The sequence below is a fragment of the Pristiophorus japonicus genome, chromosome 19 (assembly GCF_044704955.1).
Source record: "Pristiophorus japonicus isolate sPriJap1 chromosome 19, sPriJap1.hap1, whole genome shotgun sequence".
NCBI classification, from domain to species: domain Eukaryota; kingdom Metazoa; phylum Chordata; class Chondrichthyes; family Pristiophoridae; genus Pristiophorus; species Pristiophorus japonicus.
Genome location: NC_091995.1, coordinates 98670000 through 98686770, shown reverse-complemented (window position 1 = coordinate 98686770; position 16771 = coordinate 98670000). Strand labels below are relative to the sequence as shown.

At 50.5% G+C, this 16771-nt stretch overlaps 1 protein-coding gene across 1 annotated transcript in view; it reads left to right on the top strand.

Annotated features, from left to right (window-relative positions):
* The first annotated feature begins 386 nt into the window (after positions 1–386).
* LOC139230310 (neuronal pentraxin-2-like) overlaps positions 387–16771 on the top strand; it is a 48874-nt gene continuing 32489 nt past the window's right edge. Inside the window, exons 1-3 of the mRNA XM_070862134.1 lie at positions 387–457; positions 13230–13425; positions 13498–13923. Of these exons, the coding sequence (XP_070718235.1) occupies positions 387–457; positions 13230–13425; positions 13498–13923 (693 nt within the window). The remainder of the gene's footprint in view (positions 458–13229; positions 13426–13497; positions 13924–16771) is intronic.

The window sequence follows — 16771 nt, the reverse complement described above, 5'->3', positions numbered from 1 at the left end:
CAACATCACTAAAACAGATTATCTGGTCATTATCACATTGCTGTGTGTGGGAGCTTGCTGTGCGCAAATTGACTGCCGCGTTTCCCACATTACAACAGTGACCACACTCCAAAAGTACTTCATTGGCTGTAAAGTGCTTTGGGATGTCCGCTGGTTGTGAAAGGCGCTATAGAAATGCAAGTCTTTGTTTCTTTGATCCATGCTGACACACGATCGTGTTGTTCAGGTGAAGAGAGTGAGAGTTGTTGCCCATCAAAGGAAGGTTTAACCAGATGACGGCTGGTTTTAACTCCTGGCGTCTGGGATAATCGAGCCGGCAGCAGCCTGACCACGGCACGGGGTCGCTTTCCCCGGTTATGCTCTGCCGCCCTGGCCTGGCTCCTACGATGGGCGGCAGCAGAGCCTGTCGACCTCAGGTGGCACCAAGAGACATCCATCATGTTTATACCGACTCTCGGTACGTCCAAAAGTGCTTCCCAGCCAATGAATTACCTTTGCAGTGAAGACACTGCTGCCGTGTAGGCAAACGCGGCCGTCAAGTTGTGCACAGGGAGATCCCACAGGATGCAGTGCCAATTCAACCTGTTTTGACGGTGTGTGTAGAAGGAGGAACGCAGTCCATAGCCCTGGGGGAGCCCTGGTACCACATCAGAAATAGGAGCAGGAGTCGGCCATTCGGCCCCTCGAGCCACTTAATACGATCGCGGCTGATCTGATCTTGGCCTCAGCTCCACTTCCCCGCCCGCTCCCCATAACCCTTCACTCCCTTATCATTCAAAAATCTGTCTATCTCCGACTTAAACATACTCAATGTCCCAGCTTCCACAATGCTCTGGGGCAGAGAATTCCACAGATTCACCAACCTCAGAGAAGAAATTCCTCCTCATCGCAGTCTTAAATGGGCAACCCCTTATTCTGAAACTATGCCCTATAGTTCTAGTCTCCCCCACAAGAGGAAACATCCTCTCAGCATCTACCCTGTCAAGCTCCCTCATTATCTTATATGTTTCAATAAGATGACCCCATTATTCTAAACTCCAATGAGTACAGGCCCAATCTGCTCAATCTTTCCTCATAGGACAACCCCTTCATCCCGGGAATCAACCGAGTGAACCTCCTCTAGTCTGTTGCTCGAGGTGTGAAGGTGATTGACCCAGTGACCCACACTGGCATCTTGATGGCTGTTTGTGTTCTGTGGTCGGTGACAGATCTCACTGATGCGGCTCAGCAAAGTGTATTGACCTGTTTGCTGGTTTTCCCCGGTGACCTGCTGTTGTTGCTCAGACACCGCCTGTCACGGGACGTGTAGTAAGTGTTGTGTATCTGTAAAGCATGCACTCCCATGTTCCGCCACCAGGGAGCTCATCCCCTGAAGTCCCAAGGAATCCCAGCATCCCTTGGGAGCACTGTATATAAGCCGGCCCCTAAGGCCTGTTCCTCACTCTGGAGTGTCTTATTAAAGACTGAGGTCACTGTTACTTTAACCTCCCTGTGTGCAGTCTCATCTGTGTTAGGAACACAACAACTGGCGACGAATATACGAATCCAACGCAAAGATGCAGCAAACTGTGGGCATCCTGGAGAAGTTCTCGGAGGGTGAGGACTGGGAAGCCTATGTCGAATGGCTAGACCAGTACTTTGTAGCCAATGAGCTGGACGGAGAAGGAAGCGCTGCAAAAAGGAGAGCGGTCCTCCTCACAGTCTGCGGGGCACCGACCTACAGCTTCATGAAAAATCTTCTGGCTCCGGTGAAACCCACAGATAAGTCGTATGAGGAGCTGTGTACACTGGTTCGGGAGCAACTTAACCCGAGGGAGAGCGTGCTGATGGCGAGGTATCGGTTCTACACGTGCCAGCGATCTGAAGGTCAGGAAGTGGCGAGCTACGTCGCCAAGCTAAGGCGACTTGCAGGACAATGTGAGTTTGGTGGCTACCTGGAGCAAATGCTCAGAGACTTTTTTGTATTGGGCACTGGCCACGAGATCATCCTACGAAAACCTTTGACTGTAGAGACACCAACCATCAGTAAGGCCATTGCGATAGCACAGGCGTTTATGTCCATCAGTGATAACATCAAACAAATCTCTCAGCACACAAGTGCTAGCAATGTTCATAAATTAACTGGAACTATGTTTGCGAGCAGAAATGTACAGGGCAGAACCCACGAGTCTGCAACTGCCAGCAGGCCTCAGGTGACCCAGATGACTCAGAGTCCACAACAAAGGATGAATGCAAGGCAATTCACACCTTGTTGGCATTGAGGATGCTTCCATTCTGCCTATTCATGCCGCTTCAAAGGGTATGTTTGCAAGATCTGTGGAACAATGGGGCACCTCCAACGAGCTTGCAAATGAGCTGCAAGCTCTGCAAAACCTGCTAACCACCACGTGGCAGAGGAAGATCGGTCCATGGTGGATCAAAGCAATTTCGAGTCTCAGAGCGAGGAGGCAGATGCTGAAGTACACGGGGTGCACACATTTTCGATGAAATGTCCCTATAATGCTAAATGTAAAATTGAATGCCTTACCCATAGCCATGGAACTGGACACTGGCGCTAGCCAATCCATCATGAGTAAAAAGATGTTTGAGAGACTGTGGTGCAACAAGGCACTCAGACCAGCCCTGAGCCCCATCCACACGAAACTGAGAATGTACACCAAAGAGCTTATCACTGTCCTGGGCAGCGCCATGGTCAAGATCACCTACGAGGGCACGGTGCATGAACTGCCACTCTGATTGTCCCGGGCGATGGCCCCACACTGCTTGGAAGGAGCTGGCTGGGAAAAATCCGCTGGAACTGGGATGACATCCGAACGCTATCACATGTCGATGAGGCCTCATGTACCCAGGTTCTGAACAAATTTCCTTCCCTTCTTGAGCCAGGCATTGGAAACTTTTCCGGGGCGAAGGTGCAGATCCACTTGGTCCCAGAGGCATGACCCATTCACCACAAGGCGTGAGCGGTACCTCACATGATGAGGGAGAGAGTGGAAATCGAGCTGGACAAGCTGCAACGCGATGGCATCATCTCCCCAGTGGAATTCAGCGAGTGGGCCAGCCCGATTGTTCCAGTACTCAAAAGTGATGGCACGGTCAGGATTTGCGGCGATTATAAAGTAACTATTAATCGTTTCTTGCTACAGGACCAATACCCACTACCTAAGGCAGACGACCTATTTGCGACGCTGGCAGGAGGCAAGACGTTCACCAAGCTCGACCTGACTTCGGCCTACATGACGCAGGAGCTGGATGAGTCTTCGAAGGGCCTCACCTGCATCAACACGCACAAGGGACTGTTCATCTACAACAGATGCCCGTTTGGAATTTGGTCGGCTGCAGCGATCTTCCAGAGAAACATGGAGAGCCTACTCAAGTCGGTACCACACACGGTGGTCTTTCAGGACAACATATTGGTCACGGGTCGGGACACCGTCGAGCACCTACAAAACCTGGAGGAGGTCCTCCAGCGACTGGATCGCATAGGGCTGCGACTGAAGAGGTCAAAATGCATCTTCATGGCAACAGAAGTGGAGTTTTTGGGGAGAAAGATCGCGGCGGACGGCATTCGGCCCGCAGACGCCAAGACAGAGGCTATCAGGAACGCGCCCAGACCACAGAACGTTACGGAGCTGCGGTCGTTCCTGGGACTCCTCAACTATTTTGGTAACTTCCTACTGGGGTTAAGCACCCTCTTAGAGCCCCTACATGTGTTATTGCAAAAGTGAGAACTGGGTATGGGGAAAAAACAAGTAATTGCTTTTGAGAAAGCCAGAAACATTTTATGCTCCAACAAGCTGCTTGTATTGTATAACCCGTGTGAAAGACTTGTGCTAGCATGTGACGCGTCATCGTACGGAGTCAGGTGTGTATTACAACAAACTAACGTTGCGGGGAAGTTGCAACCTGTCGCCTATGCTTCCAGAAGCTTATCTAAGGCCAAGAGGGCCTACAGCATGATTGAGAAAGAGGCATTAGCGTGTGTGTTCGGGGTAAAGAAAATGCATCAGTAGCTGTTTGGCCTCAATTTTGAGCTGGAAACCGATCACAAGCCCCTCATATCCCTCTCCGCTGAAAACAAGGAGATAAATACTAATGCCTCAGCCCGCATACAAAGGTGGGCACTCGTGCTATCAGCGTATAACTATACCATCCGCCACAGGCCAGGCACCGAGATCTGTGCGGATGCTCTCAGTCGGCGACCATTGGTCACCACGGGGGTGGAAATGGCACAGCCTGCAAACTTGTTGATGGTGGTGCAGCCCGCAGACTTGTTGATGGTCATGGAAGCGTTTGAAAATGATAAATCACCTGTCACAGCTCGCCAGATTAGGACTTGGACCAGCCAAGATCCTCTGCTGTCCCTAGTAAAAAACTGTGTACTGCATGGGAGCTGGGCCAGCATCCCCGTTGAAATGCAAGAGCTAATCAAGCTGTTCCAGCGGCGAAAGGACGAGCTGTCCATTCAAGCAGATGGCCTGTTGTGGGGTAACCGCATAGTGCTACCCAAAAAGGACAGGGAGACGTTCATCTCGGATTGCCACAGCACACACCCGGGTATAGTAATGATGAAAGCGATAATCAGATCCCACGTCTGGTGGCCCGGTATCGACTCTGACTTAGAGGAGTTAGATGTAGTCCTTACTACAAGGGGTATGGCGAGAAAGCAGGAATGGGGTACTGAAGTTGCATGTTCAGCCATGAACTCATTGAATGGTGGTGCAGGCTCGAAGGGCCGAATGGCCGACTCCTGCACCTATTTTCTATGTTTCTATGTTTCTAAGTACGGCAATGCAGCGTGTGCTCAGTTGAGAATGCGCCCAGAGAGGCACCACTAAGTTTGTGGTCCTGACCCTCCAGACCATGGTCGAGGATCCATGTCGACTATGCGGGCCCGTTTCTCGGTAAAATGTTCCTGGTGGTGGTGGATGCTTTTTCAAAATGTATTGAATGTGAAATAATGTCGGGAAGCACCGCCACCGCCACCATTGAAAGCCTGAGGGCCATGTTTGCCACCCACGGCCTGCCTGACATACTGGTCAGTGACAACGGGCCATGTTTCACCAGAGCCGAATTTAAAGAATTCATGACCCACAATGGGATCAAACATGTCACCTCGGCCCTGTTTAAACCAGCCTCCAATGGGCAGGCAGAGCGGGCAGTACAAACCATCAAACAGAGCCTTAAATGAGTCACAGAAGGCTCACTCCAAACCCGCCTGTCCCGAGTACTGCTCAGCTACCGCACGAGACCCCACTCACTCACAGGGGTGCCCCCGGCTGAGCTACTCATGAAAAGGACACTTAAAACCAGACTCTCGCTGGTTCATCCCAACCTGCATGATCAGGTAGAGAGCAGGCGGCAGCAACAAAATGTAAACGATGGTCGCGCCACTGTGTCACGGGAAATTGATCTGAATAACCCTGTCTATGTGCTAAACTATGGACATGGTCCCAAGTGGATCGCGGGCACGGTGATAGCTAAAGAAGGGAATAGGGTGTTTGTAGTCAAACTAGACAATGAACAAATTTGCAGAAAGCACCTGGACCAAACGAGGCTGAGGTTCACAGACTGCCCTGAACAACCCACAGCAGACACCACCTTTTTCGAGCCCACAACACACACCCAAAGAATCAACGACACCACCCACCCCGGACCAGGAAATCGAACCCATTACGCCCAACAGCCCAGCAAGGCCAGGCTCACCCAGCAGCCCTGCAGGGCCAACAACACGCCAGCCCAGCGAGGGCACAGCCAACACACCAGAACAGACATTTGTACCGAGGCGGTCCACCAGGGAAAGAAAGGCTCCCGACCCCCTCACCTTGTAAATAGTTTTCACTTTGAGTTTGGGGCGGGGTGGGGGGGAGTGATGTTGTGTATCTGTAAAGCATGCACTCCCATGTTCCGCCACCAGGGCGCGCATCCCCTGAAGTCCCAAGGAATCCCAGCATCCCTTGGGAGTACTGTATATAAGCCGGCCCCTAAGGCCTGTTACTGACTCTGGAGTGTCTTAATAAAGACTGAGGTCACTGTTACTTTAACCTCCCTGTGTGCAGTCTCACCTGTGTTAGGAGCACTATAGTAAGGATGTTTCAGAGCGATGCAATCAGACTTACTGGATTTCTGTGACCGTGATGCCTTGTACCACTAAAATGAGAGGTGATTAAATTACTGATTCATATTAAAGGAGGTAACTGCCTCTTGTTGCACAATCGCACCATGAGAAAGATTATTGTTGCTGGTGAAGTATCCGTGCTGATTATTGTCCGGGTGACCAGGCCAATACTGGGAGCTGCTGTGGGAACACAACCCTCGGCCACTGTGCAAGACTTCATTTGCAATTTACCCCCTCCCATTTTGTCCCCTCTTCTCCTGAGCACGGCCTCATTCAGCAGTTCAGTCCCAGGGGCTGCCGTCCACTACCTCGCCCATTTTATCCTGTGGGGGTCAGGATGGCCAGCAGGGTATTGAACTGTGGAGGGCATCACAATGATGCCTATTCCAGATCTCACCTAAATGTTCTCTTGCACACATGCACACATGTGCACACATTCACTCGCTTCTTCCTTCTCCTTCTTAGGTGGTCCCTCATGTTGAGAATGACTGGCTTCCAGGCCAAAAAGGGATGAGTTCAATGAGTTCCCTGTGTTTCAATGAAGGACCTAATATTCCAGATCCTGAACTACATCGTGAAGGGTGGAAGATGCCTGTGGGTGGATTTTTTTAACGTGGGGTGACCGTTGCACACCAGCCACCACACGGGCTTGACAGAGCGAGGTCTTGGTCCAGTGGCGAGGGTTGACCAGGACGACTGGAGACCAGCTCTGCTGCACGGACCCAGTGCGCTCACATATCGCACAGTGTGGGCTGGGCCCCTGCTGCCCCGGGCCCTCAGCTCTCCTGGGCCCTGTAACTCACACACACTCACACTCACACACTCTCACTCATACACACACACACAGGCACTCACTCGTATACACACTCACACACATGCACTCACTGACACACTCACACACACTCACTCATATACACACACACACTCACATGCATACTTACACTCACACACTCACACTCACGCACAGTCATTCATACACACACACACTCATAGTCAATCATATACACACTCACACACACTTGCACATGCACTCACACTCACTCACACACTCACACACACACTCATTTATTCACTCATATACACACACACAGACTCACATACTCACTTATATACACACACTCACATGCACAGTCACAGACACACACACACACACACATTCTGATTTGAGGATTTATCCACTAATGAGGCAAGAGCACCAGGAACAGCCCTTTCCAAACCTCTCTCCTGAAACTTCTCCCTCTAAATTACTTCCTTCCTGTCTTCAGAAGGCTCCCAGAAACACTTCGCCTTGAGCACTTTCCGTCTCCTTAACTTTCCTACCTTTACTTGCTATTCCGTGTTTTGGCTGTGATTGGGAGGAGTTAGGGCCTGGGGTGTGGTCAGTGCTGCCCCCAGTGTCTGGAATCGAGAGCAGGGGCATGACTTCATTCCCACCTTCCCTGCCCCCCCCCCCCACTGTCCCATCCTCACTCCCCCCCTCCACCGCCCCATCTCACCGCCCCCCCCCACCGCCCGATCCTCAGCCCCCCCCACCGCCCGTTCCTCAGCCCCACCGCCCGATCCTCAGCCCCCCCCCCCACCGCCCGATCCTCAGCCCCCCCCCCACCGCCCGATCCTCAGCCCCCCCCCCACCGCCCGATCCTCAGCCCCCCCCCCACCGCCCGATCCTCAGCCCCCCCCCCCCACCGCCCGATCCTTAGGCCCCCCCCACCGCCCGATCCTCAGCCCCCCCCCACCGCCCGTTCCTCAGCCCCCCCACCCCCACCGACCGATCCTCAGCCCCCCCCCACCGCCCGATCCTCAGCCCCCCCCCCACCGCCCGATCCTCAGCCCCCCCCCCACCGCCTGATCCTTAGGCCCCCCCCCCACCGCCTGATCCTCAGCCCCCCCCCACCGCCTGATCCTTAGGCCCCCCCCCCACCGCCCGATCCTCAGCCCCCCCCCACCGCCTGATCCTTAGGCCCCCCCCCCACCGCCCGATCCTCAGCCCCCCCCCACCGCCCGATCCTTAGGCCCCCCCCCCCACCGCCCGATCCTTAGGCCCCCCCCCCACCGTCCGGTCCTCAGTCTTCCCCCCCCCCCCCCCCCACACACACACCTCAGGTGGGGGGTGATGTGAGGCAGCAACATAACCCTCAGCTGGGCCGGTTTATTTACCATGCGCTCCACCATTTCGCCCAGTGTTGTGTTTTCACTTTGAGTCATCACAGAGAGGGAGAGCCGAGTCACAAATAGTACAACTACAAGGAATAGAATCATTGGGCACTTTGTTTCATTTTAGAGAAACATCCATCTTTATAAACCACCCCCAGGGTGGGCGGCCAGTAATAGAAACATAGAAAATAGGTGCAGGAGTAGGCCATTCAGCCCTTCGAGCCTGCACCGCCATTCAATGAGTTCATGGCTGAACATGCAACTTCAGTACCCCATTCCTGCTTTCTCACCATACCCCTTGATCCCCCTAGTAGTAAGGACTACATCTAACTCCTTTTTGAATATATTTAGTGAATTGGCCTCAACTACTTTCTGTGGTAGAGAATTCCACAGGTTCACCACTCTCTGGGTGAAGAAGTTTCTCCTCATCTCGGTCCTAAATGGCTTACCCCTTATCCTTAGACTGTGACCCCTGGTTCTGGACTTCCCCAACATCGGGAACATTCTTCCTGCATCTAATCTGTCTAACCCCGTCAGAATTTTAAACATTTCTATGAGATCCCCTCTCATTCTTCTGAACTCCAGTGAATACAAGCCCAGTTGATCCAGTCTTTCTTGATATGTCAGTCCTGCCATCTCGGGAATCAGTCTGGTGAACCTTCGCTGCACTCCCTCAATAGCAAGAATGTCCTTCCTCAAGTTAGGAGACCAAAACTGTACACAATACTCCAGGTGTGGCCTCACCAAGGCCCTGTACAACTGTAGCAACATCTCCCTGCCCCTGTACTCAAATCCCCTCGCTATGAAGGCCATTTGCTTTCTTAACCGCCTGCTGTACCTGCATGCCAACCTTCAATGACTGATGTACCATGACACCCTGGTCTCTTTGCACCTCCCCTTTTCCTAATCTGTCACCATTCAGATAATAGTCTGTCTTTCTGTTTTTACCACCAAAGTGAATAACCTTACATTTATCCACATTATACTTCATCTGTCATGCATTTGCCCACTCACCTAACCTATCCAAGTCACTCTGCAGCCTCATAGCATCCTCCTCGCAGCTCACACTGCCACCCAACTTAGTGTCATACGCAAATTTGGAGATACTACATTTAATCCCCTCATCTAAATCATTAATGTACAATGTAAACAGCTGGGGCCCCAGCACAGAACCCTGCGGTACCCCACTAGTCACTGCCTGCCATTCTGAAAAGTACCCATTTACTCCTACTCTTTGCTTCCTGTCTGCCAACCAGTTCTCAATCCATGTCAGCACACTACCCCCAATCCCATGTGCTTTAACTTTGCACATTAATCTCTTGTGTGGGACCTTGTCAAAAGCCTTCTGAAAGTCCAAATACACCACATCAACTGGTTCTCCCTTGTCCACTCTACTGGAAACATCCTCAGAAAATTCCAGAAGATTTGTCAAGCATGATTTCCCTTTCACAAATCCATGCTGACTTGAACCTATCATGTCACTTCTTTCCAAATGCGCTGCTATGACATCCTTAATAATTGATTCCATCATTTTACCCACTACTGATGTCAGGCTAACCTGTCTATAATTCCCTGTTTTCTCTCTCCCTCCTTTTTTAAAAAGTGGGGTTACATTGGCTACCCTCCACTCCATAGGAACTGATCCAGAGTCTATGGAATGTTGGAAAATGACTGTGAATGCATCTGCTATTTCCAAGGCGACCTCCTTAAGTACTCTGGGATGCAGTCCATCAGGCCCTGAGGATTTATCGGCCTTCAATCCCATCAATTTCCCCAACACAATTTCCCGACTAATAAGGATTTCCCTCAGTTTTTCCTTCTTACTAGACCCTCTGACCCCTTTTATATCCGGAAGGTTGTTTGTATCCTCCTTAGTGAATACCAAACCAAAGTACTTGTTCAATTGGTCTGCCATTTCTTTGTTCCGCGTTATGACTTCCCCTGATTCTGACTGCAGGGGACCTACGTTTGTCTTTACTAACCTTTTTCTCTTTACATAACTATAGAAACTTTTGCAGTCCGTCTTAATTTTCCCTGCAAGCTTCCTCTCGTACTCTATTTTCCCTGCCCTAATCAAACCCTTTGTCCTCCTCTGCTGAGTTCTCCCAGTCCCCAGGTTCGCTGCTATTTCTGGCCAATTTGTATGCCACTTCCTTGGCTTTAATACTATCCCTGATTTCCCTTGATAGCCACGGTTGAGCCACCTTCCCTTTTTTATTTTTACGCCAGACAGGGATGTACAATTGTTGTAGTTCATCCATGCGGTCTCTAAATGTCTGCCATTGTTCATCCACTGTCAACCCCTGAAGTATCATTTGCCAATCTATCCTAGCCAATTCAAGCCTCATACCTTCTTTAAGTTCTGGACCATGGTCTCTGATTAACTGTTTCATTCTCCATCCTAATGTGTAATTCCACCATATTATGGTCACTCTTTCCCAAGGGGCCTCGCACAACGAGATTGCTAACTAATCCTCTCTCATTACACAACACCCAGTCTAAGATGGCCTCCCCCCTAGTTAGTTCCTCAACATATTGGTCTAGAAAACCATCCCTTATGCACTCCAGGAAATCCTCCTCCACCGTATTGCTTCCAGTTTGGTTAACCCAATGGAGTCTCCCCCGGGCACTAGGCGGAGTCAAATTGTAAATCGCCATGTTTATGATTTTTCTACAAATCAAATCCGCCCCCCCCCCCGACCCCCAAAGTGCAGAGAAGCAGCTGGCAGTGTTCACAATGATACAGTAAATGAGAAGAACACTGTGCTTATCATTCATAGAATCACACAGTATTTACAGCACAGAAACAGGTCCTTACCTCAGCTCATCTGCTGCTGAAACCCTCATCCGTGCCTTTGTTACATAGAAACATAGAAACATAGAAAATAGGTGCAGGAGTAGGCCATTCGGCCCTTCTAGCCTGCACCGCCATTCAATGAGTTCATGGCTGAACATGCAACTTCAGTACCCCATTCCTGCTTTCTCACCATACCCCTTGATTCCCCTAGTAGTAAGGACTTCATCTAACTCCTTTTTGAATATATTTAGTGAATTGGCCTCAACAACTTTCTGTGGTAGAGAATTCCACAGGTTCACCACTCTCTGGGTGAAGAAATTCCTCCTCATCTCGGTCCTAAATGGCTTCCCCCTTATCCTTAGACTGTGTCCCCTGGTTCTGGACTTCCCCAACATTGGGAACATTCTTCCTGCATCTAACCTGTCTAACCCCGTCAGAATTTTAAACGTTTCTATGAGGTCCCCTCTCATTCTTCTGAACTCCAGTGAATACAAGCCCAGTTGATCCAGTCTTTCTTGATAGGTCAGTCCCGCCATCCCGGGAATCAGTCTGGTGAACCTTCGCTGCACTCCCTCAATAGCAAGAATGTCCTTCCTCAGGTTAGGAGACCAAAACTGTACACAATACTCCAGGTGTGGCCTCACCAAGGCCCTGTACAATTGTAGCAACACCTCCCTGCCCTTGTACTCAAATCCCCTCGCTATGAAGGCCAACATGCCATTTGCTTTCTTAACCGCCTGCTGTACCTGCATGCCAACCTTCAATGACTGATGTACCATGACACCCAGGTCTCTTTGCACCTCCCCTTTTCCTAATCTGTCACCATTCAGATAATAGTCTGTCTCTCTGTTTTTACCACCAAAGTGGATAACCTCACATTTATCCACATTATACTTCATCTGCCATGCATTTGCCCACTCACCTAACCTATCCAAGTCACTCTGCAGCCTCATAGAATCCTCCTTGCAGCTCACACTGCCACCCAACTTAGTGTCATCCGCAAATTTGGAGATACTACATTTAATCCCCTCGTCTAAATCATTAATGTACAGTGTAAACAGCTGGGGCCCCAGCACAGAACCTTGCGGTACCCCACTAGTCACTGCCTGCCATTCTGAAAAGTCCCCATTTACTCCTACTCTTTGCTTCCTGTCTGACAACCAGTTCTCAATCCATGTTACCTCCAGACTCGACTATTCCAATGCACTCCTGGCTGGCCTCCCACATTCTACCCTACGTAAACTGAAAGTGATCTAAAACTCGGCTACCCGTGTCCTAACTCGCACCAAGTCCCGCTCACCCATCACTCCCTGAGCTCACTGACCTACATTGGCTCCGGTTAAACAATGCCTCAATTCTAATCCTTGTTTTCAAATCCCTCCAAGGCCTCGCCCCTCCCTATCTCTGTAATCTCCTCCAACCCCACAACCTCCTGAGATGTCTGCACTCCTCTAATACTGCCTTCTTGAGCATCCCTGATTATAATCGCTCCACCATCGGTGGCCGTGCCTTCTGTTGCCTGGGCCCCAAGCTCTGGAACTCCCTCCCTAAACCTCTCCGCCTCTCTACCTCTCTTTTGTTGTTTAAGACACTTCTTAAAACCTACATCTTTAGGTCAGCTGGCCTAATTTCTCCTTATATGGCTTGATGTCAAAAAATGTTGTCTTATAACTCTCCTGTGAAGCGCCTTTGGGACATTTCACTATGTTATAGGCGCTATATAAATACCAGTTGTTCTGATTCTTCACACCAGCCCCTCCCACCCCTCTACATCTCACCCTATCAGCAAATCCTTCTATTCCTTTCTCCCTCATGTGTTTATCCCGCTTTCCTGTAAATGCATCTACAATATTCCGGCAGATTGGAGAGTGAGTGTCACTTGGGACCCTGTTGCTGAAGCACCCTTTGCTTTCCTCGCATGATTCCACCCAAGCATTGTTGCCCTTTTAAGGATTAAAGAAAACATTCCCTTTTAAGAACCTCTTGTGGGAATCAATGACGTCTTGGTGGGCAGTGATTGACATCTGATTTGCCAGGATCTCTGGCAGTATCCGTGTCCCCGCTTCCCTGAAGCTGCTGGCTTTTCTAATTCTCTCCCCTGTTATTTTTGTGGGTTTTTTTCCCTGCCGCTGCTCGATTCTTCCTCTGGTTTGTGGCGTGCAGAAACTCCGTCACCCTGAAGTATCTAACCATCCTGATAGGGGCAGGGATGCTTGCTTTTGTGGGTGCAATCACCTGCATCATAGCAAGCATCGCCCTGTGTTCCCCCGGAGCTGTCCCCGGTGCTGAAGATGAGAACGGAGCCTCGCCCAGCAGCCAAGGCGGCGCCGGAGCTGTCCACGGTGCTGAACCTGGAGCTGTCCAGGGTCCTGAAGCTGGGGCTGTCCAGGGTGCTGAATCCGGCGTTGTCCAGGTCGCTGAAGTGGGCAAGGTGGGCACCACGCCGGGGAAAGCCACCCTGTTCCACCCCGGCCAAGCCTCGGTGGGCTCCCAGTTGGTCCAAGGCGGCATGCTGGGTCCGGAACCCTTCCCCAGCACTGCCAGCCGCTTCCTCTGCCTGCCCTTAGCCCAGGACTGCCCGTCGCCCTCCGCCAGGGAGGACCTGCTGCTGCTCCGGACCACGGCCGCACACCTCCGCCTGATGGTCAGCCAGCAGGAGGGCCAGATGGCTCAGGACCAGGAGACCATCCGAGAGCTCACCGTTAAGCTCAGCCGCTGCGAGGGCGGCCAGGGGCCCAGCTCCTTCCAGAACCACCCCGAGGGAGATCCGTGGGAGGGCGGTGAGGGCTCGGAGCAAATGGTGCTGGAGCTGGAGAGGACCATCCACTCCTTGAAGGACAGCATCGCCAACCTGGAGGTAAATGCAGCTGCTGTGAATGTGCAGAAAGCCCGCAGCAACAGTTAGTCATTGGGAAGCGGCGAGGGGGCTAGATCTTGCACAAATCAAATGGTAATTGATTGCAAATGAATATCCTCACCAAAAAAGCTCTAATGTGTGTGTATTCCAGATTGTTCTTGCAATATTCCCGCCCCCTCCTGCAATTGGCATGAAACAGATTAGGGACTTGTTGTGTCAATGGGGCCCTATTCTCTCAGCTCTTAATAAATGCCTTTCAACTCAAATAGGCACATCACTGGCACTTTCGCCAGTGGATATGCACTTCAGACTCACCGCCTTATTCTCAGTGTGTCACTCAGCCCACACTGCCTTTTCCCTGGGGCACCCTGCTCCCCTCTCATCCCCCCCACCCTGACCCCCACCCCCCGTGCTTTGCCTCCTGAATACACCTGGTCATAATGGTTTTATCTGCTTAATACGCAGCCAGTAATCCTCAGTGTTACTGAGCTGCACAGGAAGGTCCTGGGGTTGTCATCTGTCCGGCAAGCTGATCTCGGGTGGGAGGGTAGCATGTCTGAAGGCACTGCCATTGGCCTCAGGACCCTGGTCCAGGAAAGGGAAACCCACCCAGGTTCTGCTAATCTGCTCCCAAACATGGAACTTTACAGCACAGCAAGAGATAATTCAGCGCACCGTGCCTGTGCCAGCTCTGTGAAACAGTGAGCCACTCAGTCCCATTCCCCTGCTCTTTCCCCACACCCTTATTCATGTTTTTTTATTTGTCATTGTACAGTGAGCCCCGCTTGAAGTATATGTGTCTGGATATTGGGTGAGGACAGGAGGAGGTCTGGCTGGAATACTCACTCCCTCTATGGTGTAATAACCCTCTGGCAATCATCGTGTAGACTAACACATGTACAACCAGCTTTTCCATGAGCCTTGCCAATAGCCCTGTTTCTGAACTCCCAGCTTTGATCATTGCTTTCAGAACAAGAGAAGAGATGTTCTTTCATTAAGAAGAACAACAACTTGTATTTATACAGCACCTTTAATGTAGTAAAATGTCCCTAGGCACTTCACAGGAGCGTAAGCAGACAAAATTTGACACCGAGCCACAGGAGGAGATATTAGGGCAGGTTAACCAAAAGCTGGGTCAAGGAGTGTCTTAAAGGAAGAGAGAGAGAGAGGCAGAGAGGTTTAGAAAGGGAATTCCAGAGCTTAGGGCCCAGGCAGCTGAAGGCACGGCCACCGATGGTTGAGCGATGGAAATCGGGAGATGGGCAAGAGGCCAGAACTGGAGGAGCACAGAGATCTTGGGGAGGGGGGGGGGGGTTGTGGGTCTGGAGGAGGTTACAGAGATAGGGAGGGGTGAGGGCCATGGAGGGATTTGAAAACTGCAGAAATATTTTCTAAACCTCAAAAACATAGTCAGCATACTAAGCAGAATGTTCAGTGTGTTGTGGGAAATATGTTTTACATTTCCAATTGTTACACTGCAACTTATGCTCCATTTTATTACTATCACATTTCCTGCCAAATCTCGCTGCTAATAAAATGATATTTCCCAGGGATGCACTGAGCATTCTGTTTGTCAGTCTGATGTTGGGAATTATGGACATTTTTCACTCGTGAGTGAAAGCAAACGTCTTCACAACTTGCCGGTGCAAGCTCTCCTCAGGATGAGTCTTTTGACACTTATACAACAACAACTTTCATTTTTGTAGCACCTTTAATGTAGTAATATGTCCCAAGACATTTCAGACAAAAAACTGACACTGAGAAGGCGACATTAGTACTGGTGACTGAAAGCTTGGTCAAAGAGGTAGGTTTTAAGCAGTGCCTTAAAGGAGGAGAGAGAGGCGGAGAGGTTTAGGGAGGGAATTCAAGAACTTAGAGCCCAGGCAGCTGAAGGCACGGCCATCGATGAAGGTGTGAGAGGAGTGGGGGAGGCACACGAGGGATATTTAGAGGATTGCAGAGATCTTGGAGGGTTGTAGGGCTGGAGGAGTGAGAACATGGAGGGATTTGAACATGAGGATGATAATTCGGCAAGCACAGGGGTTTTGAATGAACTCAAGTTTATGGAGAATGGGAACTGGGAGGTCATCCAGGAAAGCTTTGGAATAGTTGAGTCTGGGCGTAACAAGAGCATGGATGAGGGTTTCAGAGCTGAGGTAGGGGTGGAGAGGCATGGTAAAAATAGTCACAGTGCATGGCAATTAGGGCTCTGACAGGGTAGATGCAGAGAGGATGTTTCCCCTCGTGGGGAAATCTAGAACTAGGGGGCATAGTTTCAGAATAAGGGGCCGCCCATTTAAAACTAAGATGAGGAGAAATTTCTTCTCTCAAAGGGTCATGAATCTTTGGAATTCACTGCCCCAGAGAGCTGTGGAGGCTGGGTCATTGAATATATTTAAGGTGGAGATAGACAGATTTTTGAGCGATAAGAGAATAAAGGATAATGGGGAGTGGGCAGGGAAGTGGAGCTGAGTCCATGATCAGATCTGCCATGATCTTATAGAATGGCAGAGCAGGCTCGAGGGGCCGAATGACTGACTCCTGCTCCTATTTCTTATGTTCTTATGTATATGAATTATAATCACATCCATAAGGATTCTTCAGGTAAACATGATGAACATTTTGTGATATGTAAATCAGGAGATATTGGCGGAGAGAATAGTTTGCTCAGCACAGAGGCATTTGTGTAATGTTTTAAAATTGCAGCAAATTCAGATTTGTGGGCAGAGCGGAATTGATTTGTGGGCAGATGCTGTTGATGAACAGTACAGATGGCCTCAGTGAGGTGAATTCCCATACTCACTCTTATCCAACAAGAAAACGACGTTAGCATTTAGCTGGTCTATGA